General features: G+C 41.9%; 1 protein-coding gene across 1 annotated transcript in view; it reads left to right on the top strand.

Moving 5' to 3' along the window:
- The first annotated feature begins 266 nt into the window (after window positions 1-266).
- Window positions 267-12,519, top strand: part of LOC144009419 (cadherin-10-like) — a 38,299-nt gene continuing 26,046 nt past the window's right edge. Inside the window, exons 1-2 of the mRNA XM_077509149.1 lie at window positions 267-476; window positions 9,265-9,620. Coding sequence (XP_077365275.1) covers window positions 9,417-9,620 — 204 coding nt within the window. The 5' untranslated portion in view covers window positions 267-476; window positions 9,265-9,416. The remainder of the gene's footprint in view (window positions 477-9,264; window positions 9,621-12,519) is intronic.

The following is a 12,519-nucleotide window of genomic DNA, read 5'->3' as shown; positions in this document are numbered from 1 at the left end:
CTCTGCTCCCCACCTCCACCTCTTCCTTCCCGCCCTCCCTCTCTGTGCTTTCTTTACTCCCACCCCCCGTTTGCTTTTCTTTATCGCCAACTAGTGAATGGCAGCCAATCAGGAGCAAAGTCGCCTCGGCTTCAGCCTCTGTGACATCTAGAGCCAAAAGTGATGCGCCACTATACAGAAAGACAGAAGGAGGGGGGGAAGAGAAGAAAGTACAAGGGAGGGGGGAAAAGGGAGAGAGGCCACAGTGAGGGAGGGAGGATCAGCGCACAAGGAACTCACTCTCTCTCTCGCTGCCTCTCTCTTTTTCACTGTGCACACATCCATACACACAAACACTCCGGTGCACACGCTCCCGGCAGCTGAGCCGTTGTCAGTCTTGGAATGTCGTTGCTGCCGGCGGGAGTCAGATGCTCGGCTGCTAAGCATCGCTGAGGAGCAGGAGAAGCATCGCCTCATCCCTAAGGCAGGCTACACAAGTAAGACCTAGACTTGTTGTTCGTTTTTTGCTGACGCTGAATCGTTCCCATCCTTGCATCGTTGCAGGAACGCAACTTCAGAAGAGCTCGCAGATAGCAGAAATATGAAGTAATATAGAATTTGAAATTGTGACCACCATGGTGCGCTCGCCTGACTTCGGTGCAGGGAGTTTCAGTTCAGTGATTGTTTGTCTTCTTCTTCATGTGCCTTGTGATTGACTGGCGACCAGTCCGGGGTGTAGTCTGCCTTCTTCCCAGGGTCAGCTGGGATAGGCTCAAGTTCCCTGCGAGCCGGAAAAGAATAAGCGGGATGGTCTCAGACTGGATGGTGTAACGGTACGGTAACGGTCAGCTGGTTTGGGCTCCGTTCGTACTTGGCCACTATGTGAATGGTCGTCCGTCTCTTTCCGTGCCCGGAGATTGATGGGCAATCAGTCTGGCTTGTAGCCCAATCTGCCTTAAGTCACATGGGATCGACTCCGGCAGATTGGAAACAAATGACTGGATGAGTCTCTCTTTGACTAACTTTGCATGCTGCACAGGTTGAATGGCTTAGTTTGTACGGTTGTTGGTTATCTGTGATGGTGTGATTGTACCGCCACAAGATCACCCCGACTTACCTCCGCACTGGCCAAAGTGACACGCATCAGTTTCAATAAGCCAACTAACAGCGGCATGCACGTGAATATCTCTCAGAAAAGCCTGTCACTCACTCATCTTCCATGAAAAATCTTCCTTGCAGAGGAAGAAGGATGATGCATCTTTCCAGGAGGAACAAGTGCAGCTTTTTCTTCTAATAAGTGTAGTGGATTTTTAGTTTTTTTTTGTGGGTCTCAACAAGGAAGCGTGCTCGGTGTCACAATATCGCTTTGGAAACACTTGCACGGCTCAGTGAGCGCCGGCGGAGGCGGCAGTCGGCCAAGCAGCCTCGCTGCCTTTGCAGCCCGGCCGAGGGAGGGCTGAGGAAGACGTCGGAAGGTCGAGGGCTCCACCAAGTGGAGAAGAGGAGCCGCATCCTCCCTCATCATGCTGGATTTCTACTTAGGTGGTCCTTCACCAAGCCCTTCTGTGCACTGACTGCACCAATCACTTAAAAACACGCCACTCATGAATTAACCGTGCCTTAGTTAGGTTTTTGTTCACAAGTTGAGCTGATTTTTGACCATCATTTTCATGCGTTTAATACGTGCTTGCTTATGACATCATCACATGATTGATTTGAGTAACAAGTTACATTGCGATCTTAAATTTTAGGACAAAACCTGTGTAACACGTGTATGTACGTACGACTTGATTAATTGGTTTCTATTGTTGGTTATGTTAGGCTGCCATGTATTTTTATTTATTTATTTTATTTTATTTTTTATTTTTATGGTGTTAACCAATGTAATACAAGGATATCCATTTTTCTCATGATGTAGTTTTACACATGTACAGTAGCCTCCGTGCAAGCAAGCATTTTCATTTCTGACATGATGAAATGTGTAAAGGTCACTTGATTGTCTTCCACCATTTGCGTTACGCTCGCTGCTGTATTTTATTTTAGAACAAAGTTGACAATTGTTAGTTATAAGAACGTTACGTTTCTGCCCATAATTTACTTTTACAGACGTGCCAATTTAGGACATGAACAAGACGGTTGTTTGCTTTACACCACAAATTATTAAGATCTTTCTGATGTATTTAGTCAATATCAGACACAAGAGGTTTATGGTTTTTCTTTTGCCCATAATGTCATACGTGTAACAACGAGCATGATTATTATTATTGTTTTATTATATATACAAGATTGTCATAAATACGTTGTGAGATGAGAAGTTTTCATTTTCGCTCGCTTTTTGTAGTCTTACATACGATTAAACCTTTTATATGGTACCTTTCAATTCCTTTTTAATTATGTGCATACGAGACACTAAGGCGACTTATTTTATTTTATTTTTTTTGGTCATGGACCAATAGAACAAATACTGGCGTATATCAATATTTTTTATTTTTTGTCTCAACATCTTTTAATATTTCCAAATTTTGGCGGCCTAAATGCAAATTACAGCCTTCCAAATGAAGGATTTTGGGGGGCCTCAGTGAAGGTCAGCTAGTTGCTGTTGAGTGCATGAAACATCAAGCAAGATGCATTTTAATTCTAAGATCCTCCCTGAATTAATTAGCTTTCATGTATAATAATGAACACACGGCATCTGGAATTATGCATCTTTTTTTTTTTTTCTACTTCATATGCCGTTCACGGAGTAAATCGTCCGCTCACACACTAACGCACTCTGGACAATTTATTAGCATTCATAAACCATAAAGTGCACACTTAACTTTCATGGCATAATCAATTAAAGAGTTCGCTGGCAGCCTTTAAAGGGCGTCTTTCGCAACGTTACTCACATGTTCCAGCCGATCCTCGGATGCAACGCCGAGTTCAAAATTTGGAATATTTAACTCAAAGACTTCCTGGTAATGATCACCGGGGAAGAACACAGTGCTGTTTTTAGGGCTAATTACTGCTTAATGAGGCTGTTCTCCACTATAATAGCTAATTATGCCGGATTGTTAATCGTTTATTAAGCAGCTATAAGCATCTCTGGAGGAGTTAACACTGTTAATGTATCATAATTCATGTACATGTGATGTATTTATGATGGTTATAAAAAGGTGAAATTGGACTATGGGTTAATAGTGCGAGTCTAAACATGGTGGATTTTCTTTACTTTAGGATAAGGATTCATTTCCGTATGTTTTGTATGCATTTTGAGCCTGTCCAATGTATTGAGCTCAAAAGGCAGTGATATTGATTTTACAACATGTATGTGATACGTGTGGGCGTGTTCTACTTGATTCTAGATGGTTCTAGAGGAAAATGTTCAGTTTGATTGGAAATTCATTCACTCTCTGGCTACAATGTTGGGTACGCTCTGACAGATCCAATGACAAGATTGAGATGTTCATTGTCTTGTGATAAGTATTCTATCTATATATTCAACTGATCATATGACCTTGTGTATATTTAATTACCTAATATTAGTTATATACAATCCTAGCGTGTACTGGAATTTCACAATGGGAATATTCCTCAATTAATAAAATATTGATCCAAATAGTAAATACATTTTGCTTTGATCATGATTTTTGTTAACACAACACTTGCCAATCTAATGATACTAGTTTTTTTTTTTTTTTTTTTTTTTTAAACCACTATAATAAACATATTTATAAATCCGACAGCTGTAATTGTGTGAATGTTGGAAGCACATGTTTTTAGATCTTTTATTTTTATTATTCTGCCGTGTTTTGTCCTTTAACTACGTCTGCATTTCTTGACCGATTCAAACCATTCCAACTTCAACACGTTCCAAAAATTCGTGCATCGCCGGCTATTATTTTTCTCATTCCTAACATTCAACATTGTACAATTTCCCATTCTACATTCAAAATGTTCAGCTGATTCCGTTCACCTTGGGAATGATTTTCAACATTCCCACAATTCCCACGTCACAAAAATTCAATATTTTTTACTCACCTGTTGTCTCATTTCACCTAATTCCATATAATGAAATATTTTATTGCATTCCCCATCATGCAATGCATGTATTTTTCACCACTACTTTTCAAGAACATTAAACATTTTTCAATATCAATGCCATTCCAGATCATTACATACCATTTAACATATTTTTCAACATTTGACCTCATTCAGTATGCTTTTATTCATTTAACTTTTCAGCATTCACATGCGGTTTCTCCAGAAAAGGCTTCATCTAGTTCAAACTGAGCTTTACTATCTCTGTAATGGCCAAATTTGCAGATTCTGGCGCACCCCATTTTGTGGCTGGCGAGTGGCGTAATAATTCCCTCGTCCTACGGTTGCTGACTGACGTTTCTAAAAGTGCTTAGTGTCTTAAAGTTTGGCGTTGCGGCTGCAAGCGAGCGTGTTCAATTACGGGAAGCATACAAATGCCCGGCGAGGCGTCTTTCTCCCCCCCTCGTGATGAGCAGCTAGTTTACGTCTGATCAAAGAGCTTCTTATTCAGCAAAACAAGAATGTATAATTCTGCAGATTACACAAATGGAGCGGAGCCGAGTGCCTGCCAGGATGCGTTTTAGCACAAGATTAAGGATAACAAGCGCGGGACGTTACTTTAAGAGTGCACTCGCACTCATTTGGTCCCTTCACATCCCAAGTTTTTCTTTTCCTGCCTTTGACTTAATCTAGTCATAAACAACTTTTTAATACTCCCGCTGATTTTAATAGGCTGAATAAGTTAATGCAGCTTGAGTCTATAGGATCTGGCAAGGCTTCCGCATGCTCGCTCATCCCTTAATAGGGTGTTTGGAAGAATCCCGACGCGTGATAGGCGCACCCCCATCAAGGATTCATATCCAGAATGCTATTAAAGCCCAAGGACGGGCGGGAATGTTAATTAGAAAATGCAATAACAAGCGTCAGGCCAGATTAATTGCCAGGCGGCGTTTTCCTGATCTGGAGAAGGCGTGCGTCACACTCGCCCGTCCACATAATGGGGAAAATAAAATTAGAAATGGAGACAGGATCATCAAGCCACAGCGCGCAGATAATGTCAGCTCTCGACGGGAAACGTGTTTACCTCGCAAACCCGCATCGCCATCCATCTCATCGAGACTCCTCGGTGACCTCAACAACGTAAGCGCGTACGTGTGCTACTTCTGGATTCTTCAGAAGTTCAACTCGAGGAAGTTATTTGAGTCTTTCCACCCCTTGCTAAAATTCGGTTTCATTCTCACATATTGCTGCTGGATATTCAGTCATCTGTTATTTGTATACAGTTTATCCTGCCAGGGTCACATGAGGGGCTAAAGCTAACAATTGCTTGCAAGTCAGTTTCGTGCACCACATTACCAATGCCATTTTGTTAGACTAGGACGAGTCCTCAGAATTTCAGCTCCTCCGTATGGCAATTCCTTACACTTCCCTTCTGTAAATCAATCCATCTGTGGGATTGTTTGTCCTGCTCATGGACACATCATGGCTTGCAGCCTATTCTGAGAGGTGAAAGGCCGGTCTCGTCAATCATAAGACATGAGTCTGATACTGATACTGTAGGAGTAGTACTACAATGCTACGAATGGTCCTTCCTTAAAATTAACTCTTTTACTGCCACACATGATTAAAAAAACAACCCCCAATGCCAGCAGATTTCGAGCTTTTGAACTCATTTTTCGAAGCAAACAGAATATTGTGTTCTTTTGCTACATATACGACATGGGTACCACATGAAAGATCGCATTCCATTCTTTCATTAAAAAAAAAAAAGTATGTTTCTACCTTATTCCATTCTTTAGTAATCACCATTTGAAAATAGGTCATTTGAGTGACATTGAGCGAAAATTGAAAAGAAACGATACATTTTCTCCACAACAGTGACTTTGATACTAATATTTTTTGTTTAGTGACGCTCCGACAAATTAGGTTTAATGTTACAAAGGCATTGATGATTCATGTCAGCCTTGAAATCGTTCTATTTCATCGGATTGCTTCATGTTTCATTGTAATTCGCAGCTCTAGTTAGGGCCCGAGCAGCTACCGCTGCCATCTTGCTGGCCATAGTTAGTGGGTGTTTTTGATTTCACAACTCATTGAGCCGGCTGCGCTGCACTTGGACGGTGCACTGACCACTGATATATTCACAAAAAAAAACACAAAAAAAAAGCAGTTGACGTCACTTAACGTTTATGGAGGCATACATTTGTGATTTTATTAAACGTTATTAAACGTTTTTGGTGGTCAAAGAGTTAAGCAGAAGTATGAAAGAGTCCTAAGAATTTTGCAGAATTGCACCCTGTTTTTTATTGGTAAATTTTCTTTCTTTGTTTTACCATCTATCCTGGAGACTATCTTAGAACGGTCACAATTCAGACAGCTGCACTCAATTCAGATCTGTAAACCAGAATGCTACCATTGGCCCTTCTTAAACTGTTAAAAGGGGCATCAGTTCTACTCCATTCTTTCTACAGCTACAGATGATCTTGTTCAGAGTCACAGCAGAGGCAGGATTATACCCTGGGTTGGTTGACAGTCAATCACAGGCTGATTGTGGATGAAGCCATGAGTGGGACTATTCCCACACCCAAAACTTCCATGTGAACCATCTTTGGACTGATTCGAAAAAAATAGTCACCCAATGTGGCAACATGCCATCCCATTCTTAAGATGTCTTCACATTCTTACATTTTCCTACAGTATGAATATTTTTCAGAGCCTCCAAGATTGAATTTGTGGTTCCGGTCAAGCTCAATGTGCACATGCGGATTATTCCAAAGCTTGCTTTCACAAATGTGTCGAGTTTTTCCCAAGTAGAGGTTGAATGTAAAAGGTACCAACGACGAATGAGCAGTTAATTTGGACTCTTTATTTTCCTGGCCTAACTGCATGAAAGGCATTATGGCAAGATGTGACCAGGATGTGAAGTTCGACACCCAAGGGTTCTCCCTGTGTTGAAAGCTATTGCCACTGCTCGATCATGTCGGCAGACTTCAGCTGTATTAATCCTGGAAATATTCACTGCTACTGTTACATGTCCAATACGTTGATTCTACGGAGGTTCTGAGCGGAAAGGATTGCAGTCCTAAAAAGTGTTCCTGGTATTCAAATTGTGGGCCAAGTGGTCCATTGACCTTTTGAGTCCTCACTGAAGAGCTTAAGTCACAGACTAGTGAGCAGCCCTGAAGTACTGTGGTCTGGAGATGTGGGGAACATACTTAATGGGCTCTTTTAGAAAGAGAGATTTATTACAATTAACTTCCTAAAAGACCATTAATTATTCAAGTGCGGCCAAATTACCTATCAGGTCCAAGTCCTGGTGGGGTTCAGAGAGGAAGAAGAGTGCCAATATTAGGAAATACTTCTCATAAGTCGGACAGGGTCATTTGTCTTGGATTGCATCGTAGCGTCAAAGGAGCGAAAAAGGAATCGAAGGGATTGACTGAAAGTAATGAACGCAAGACCAAATTAGCTTGAAAATTCCACCAGTGAGCGACACGATTAATCTCAGAGTTGCTGACAGAGGAGCTGCAGTGGGATAGTTTGAGGCCAAGAAACCAAACTAAACTCACAGACGGATGAATTAGGCCCGTCACTCATCTGCTCGCAGGCCCGCTTCGCATCTGGGGACGCATTAGACGAGCGTGGTTGACTTTGCTAAGTAAATACAAGCATCATGTCTGATGAATGCGTCTGACTCGACATGCAAGGTATTGATGGGAAGGCGCCTTCTTGGATTGGGTTGTATTCCGCGAGCCGCGGCAACACATAATTAACCTTGTTGATGAATTTACACAAGACGGGAAATTGCTGCATTAATAAGACATTATTTTACATGGAAATGACTTTTTCTGTCACGCTTAATGATATTTGCAATTCAGCAACAACAACTCATTAAGTGTAGGTACATACTCTCAAAAATGTGAGGAACCTATTTGCTCTTGTTAAACTGCAATGCAGTTCTAACTACTACAAACTAGAACAATGAATTAATCCATCCATTTTTTAATAGTGCACAACCTCAGAGTCACGAGTGAGCTGGAGTCTATCCCAGCTGACTTTGGGAGAGAAGCATGTTACACTTTGGACTCGTTCTCAGCAAGTCTTTTTTTTTTTTTTTTTTTTTTTTTTTTTAAAGTTACCATACTGACTACAACAATAGATTTTGCTAAATGAATACCTCAGTTTTGATTGTCTACAGGTGTGCATTTAACAGTTGTCTCGCTTGTGTGTTCAAATATACTGTATTTACAACATGTTAAAAAAAAAAAAGTGTATGTAAAATGGACTTTCTATATTAGAATCAAAATCGTAGAATCATAAGCAAATCAGCCTGAGTAATATTGCAGAAAAAGACACTATGACAAAAAATATTTGGATATATATATATATGGCGATTGGCTGGGTGTACCCCGCCTACTGCCTGAAGCCAGCTTCGATAGGCTCCAGCACCCCCGCGACTCCTGTGAGGACCAAGCGGTTAAGAAAATAGATGGATGGATGGATATGCATTAGGGGTGTGTGTGCCAAAAAATCGATTCATAAAAGAATCGAGATTCTCATTTATTAATCGACTCGAATCGATATTTAATATCCAAAAATCGATTTTATTTAAATTAGTAATGAAGAAGAAGGGGAAAAGGCAGTTGTAGCCCACATGCTGTTTTTGTGGAAAAAGGCACTTAGAATACAAAATTAATGAATGCTTAAAAAAAAAATAAAAAAAAGACACTTTGTCTCTATTTGTCATTTTGTCTTGCAAAGCAGACTGGAATAGATCGTGACAATATTGTGCATTTCTATAAAAGTGAAGCAGAAATCGTTTGTCAATCAAAGAATTTTGAATCGATTCTGAATTGAATTGTAGACCCAAAAATGGTAATCGAATCGTGAGACAGTCAAAGATTCCCAGCCCTAATATATATAATATGAATGAATATGGAGCAGGTGTGTCTGGAGCATAACTCCCAAGATGAATGGGCCACATAATCCACATTTTCTGAAACATACCTCATACACACTGATCTAAGATGATGCTGTAGTAAAGTCAAAATGACAATAAATATCTTCATGCAAAACATTTCTAGGCCACAAATATAAAACAAAACAAAAAAATCAATATGATGCTATCTGAGTGTGAAGTTCATTGCGTGGTCCGTAACCTTGAAATGTCAGAGATGTAAACCGAGGGCCGATATCGTGTATTCTCCTACTCGATAACATCTACACGCGTTTGTAACTCAAGTTTGTTGTTTTTTTTTCCCGCAGGCGTCTGGTGTTTGGGATCACCGTGAGGAATACAATGTGTGTTGTGCTCACGCTACCTTGCAGCCGTCATCAAGTCACTCGTTCCTCACCGTAATTCCCAAGTCGTCGTTCCAGAAGTGTCTCTCCCCCCCCGCCCCGCTGCCTCGGATACCATGCTCATCGGCCGGCTGGTCCTGATGCTGTGCACGCTGTGGCCCGCCAAAGCTCTGCCTCTCGCGCCTGGGAATACTGGGAATGTGTTTGCAATGCCAGAGAGCGACGGCAGGATTCTGCAGCGCTCCAAGCGGGGATGGATGTGGAATCAATTCTTTCTGATGGAGGAATACACAGGAAATGATCATCAGTACGTCGGCAAGGTAATGTGTGCCAGTAGATTGGGTGCAATCTAATATTACTGAAGGCTCCGACTCCATGCCGAGGGCTTTGATTGGCTGAAAGAGGAATGGACTGACAACGCTATCCGTTGCTAAAGAAATCTTGCTAAGTCTTTTGAGCATCGTTTTCATCAGGTCGAAACTAGTTACAAGTAAAAGTCTTGTCGGGCTTATTTATTAACTATCAGCGTTGTGGAGCCAACAAAGATAATTAGCTACTAAGTGATGGACTCATTGAGTTCAAGCAGTGTCCCGAACTTAACTACTATGGCATGTTGCTTCTTCTAACAAAGTTATCTTCAAGTTATTTTGCTCCAGGAGCCATATTTGAATAGATTTAGCAATCGCCTCAAGATCCACCCTCACACCAGAAACAGACGAACCTATTAAAAACATGCCGTTACCTCTGTCTCTCATGAGACACGAACCAAGTCAAATTTAGCTATAGTACTCAGATCGAGACCCAACCCAATCCTCGGCAATCCTTGGGTGGTCCCATGAGACTAAGAAGACGAACCTGGTAGAGACACCAAAAGTTACTTTCATGGTCTAATGAGACAGGAAGTAACTTTGGTTCAGTTTGTTTGTAAGGATTAGACCAAGTAACTGAACTCAATAAACTGTCACTTAGATATATCTACCCTGAGATAAGATCCAAACAAAATCAAACATGGTAAAGACACCAAGGGTAAATCTAAAGAGAACTTCTGATCCGTGCCCAGATGATAAGTTGTGGGAAATGCCTCATATTACAACCTGTCATTGTTTTTGGTGCAAAGAATCATCGTTTCCTAATGAAGTCAAACCGGCTTTTACTTAAAGCTTAAATGTGATTTAACAAGTACCCCTGACCATTTGCAATGATCAGCACTGTATCTGGTGGTCTGTCATGAAAGCAAAAATATCAAACTATTAAAGTTACAGCTCTAAAATATGCTTAATTGAAATATTTGGGCAAATAAAAACAGCATGTTTTTCCATGTAAGACATTCTATTTCGTTTTTAAACAAAATATACAAAAATTGGTACATTAAGGACACGTGCCATGTTAAGTTTATCAGTAAATAAATGTTGATATTCTTCCTCTGCTTTCATTTTTCTTGGCAAGACACAGTGTCCAATCACTGGTGAGCTATTTTTGCATTAATTGAAGGCAAATAACTTCAAAGACGCAGCTGGTTTTTATTGTTTAGGTACAATGCAAGCTGCAAAGGCTAACCGTTAACTGCCTATTTAAAGTTAATGAGCAATTCTGACGCCTGCGTATCGATACGCGTATTGTAATGAGTCCCGCAACGATATATTGCCGTATCGATTTTTTGGGTTAACCCTAACCCTAACCCTAACATTTGTGACATTGCCACCTGGTAGGCACTGCGGGGTTATTTCTACTCGTTCTAATAATGTCGAACCCCTTTTCCATCCTGATGGTTTAGTTGACTGGCAGCTGCTGAGTGGAAGTGTTTTTATTGAACACTGCTGACTGCAGAGGTATTTAAAGACTTTTGTTTGACATGAGAAAGTTAAGAGCTAGTGCAACAGTGGAGCAGCTAATCAATCACTTGTGACCTATCGATTTTTCAAAAATAAGGCCGAGAAAGCTCCTTCTAGCTGGAGGAGATCTCGAGGAGGGCAGCTCACATTCGATTTTCAGAGTTTGTTAGCAAGCGCGGCTGAGCATCCGACACAGCAAGGTCTCGGGCCAATTGTGGTGGTCTTAAGGATCCCGAGATTGATTCCACCCAGCAGCTTGCGGCTCCGCGTGGAAATATGAGTCAGACGAATCTCGCCGCTTCCGAAACTGCGGCACCGCGCGTTTCCCGCTAGCGGCCCAAAAAAAAAAAAAAATGATGAGCTGTGGGACGTGTGTGCTCCTGCCGGATCAGAGAGGGGGCTGCTGTCAGCCGGGCCGGGGCTGGTGCAATAAAGACAGGTGTGATGAGGAAGGAAACGCTACACTTATCAACTCCGGCGAGGCAAATGCGGTGACTGTCGACAGCCAATTTTCTCGGAGGAGGCTGCCTTTCATCACGCACCTCATCCTCGGCGGTAAACAAGTGTGCCGGGGTGAGCCGCGGGGGGGCTCTGACAACTTCTTCTTTGCTGCTGCAGCTATCACACTGGAAGCACACGCACAAATGGATTGGCGGGGAGGAGGAAGAAGAAAGCGTATCAATCAGGCGGGCGGATGAAATGGGCCTTGTTGTGTTATGTGATGCGGCGGCAAAGTAAATGCCAAGTGTGAGGCGGGTTATCTGTTGATGCGTCGGCTGCCACGCGCCTCGCCTTGATGTTCCCCGCAGCTGCATGACAGCACGGGCTTCATTTCTTGCTGTCCAATATCCTTCATTATTTCGCTGTCAGAAAAAAACACGAGGCTGTAATGAATTGCTGAGGGTGAGGCGAGGGGGAGGGGTGCCGTTGGCGGTGGGTGCACATGTATCACTAATTTCGGCTAGTCGGGGGCCGAGGCGAAATGGACGCAGAAAGCACTTAATGGCGCCGTCTTGATGGTCTAACTCGTAAAAAGATCATTTCTTGGTATCGGCGACGGGAGGCCTTGTTTGTTTCTTGTTCAATCAAACCCCGGGCCTCGGCCCCCGCACGCTCTCGCTTAAAAGGTTGATTTCATGATTGCGGCAATCAAATGCCACGCAAAGAAAAAGGCAAAGACAAAGCAAATTGCTTTGGAACGGGAATGCGCTGGTGAGGTGGCAACATGGAGCAGTTTAGAATAAAGGGTTTTTAAAGTCAAAAGTTTCAAATAAAGAAATATGATATCGTCAGTTTTTCTGAAAACACAAAAAAACAGAGCCAAATAGGGAATAGAATAGAATTAAATGATCTGTTGAATGAAGATTGTAGCCAATTGTTAGCAGCT

The sequence above is a fragment of the Festucalex cinctus genome, chromosome 20 (assembly GCF_051991245.1).
Source record: "Festucalex cinctus isolate MCC-2025b chromosome 20, RoL_Fcin_1.0, whole genome shotgun sequence".
Lineage (NCBI taxonomy): Eukaryota > Metazoa > Chordata > Actinopteri > Syngnathiformes > Syngnathidae > Festucalex > Festucalex cinctus.
Note: the sequence above shows the minus strand (reverse complement) of the source record. Positions and strands in the feature narration are given on the sequence as shown.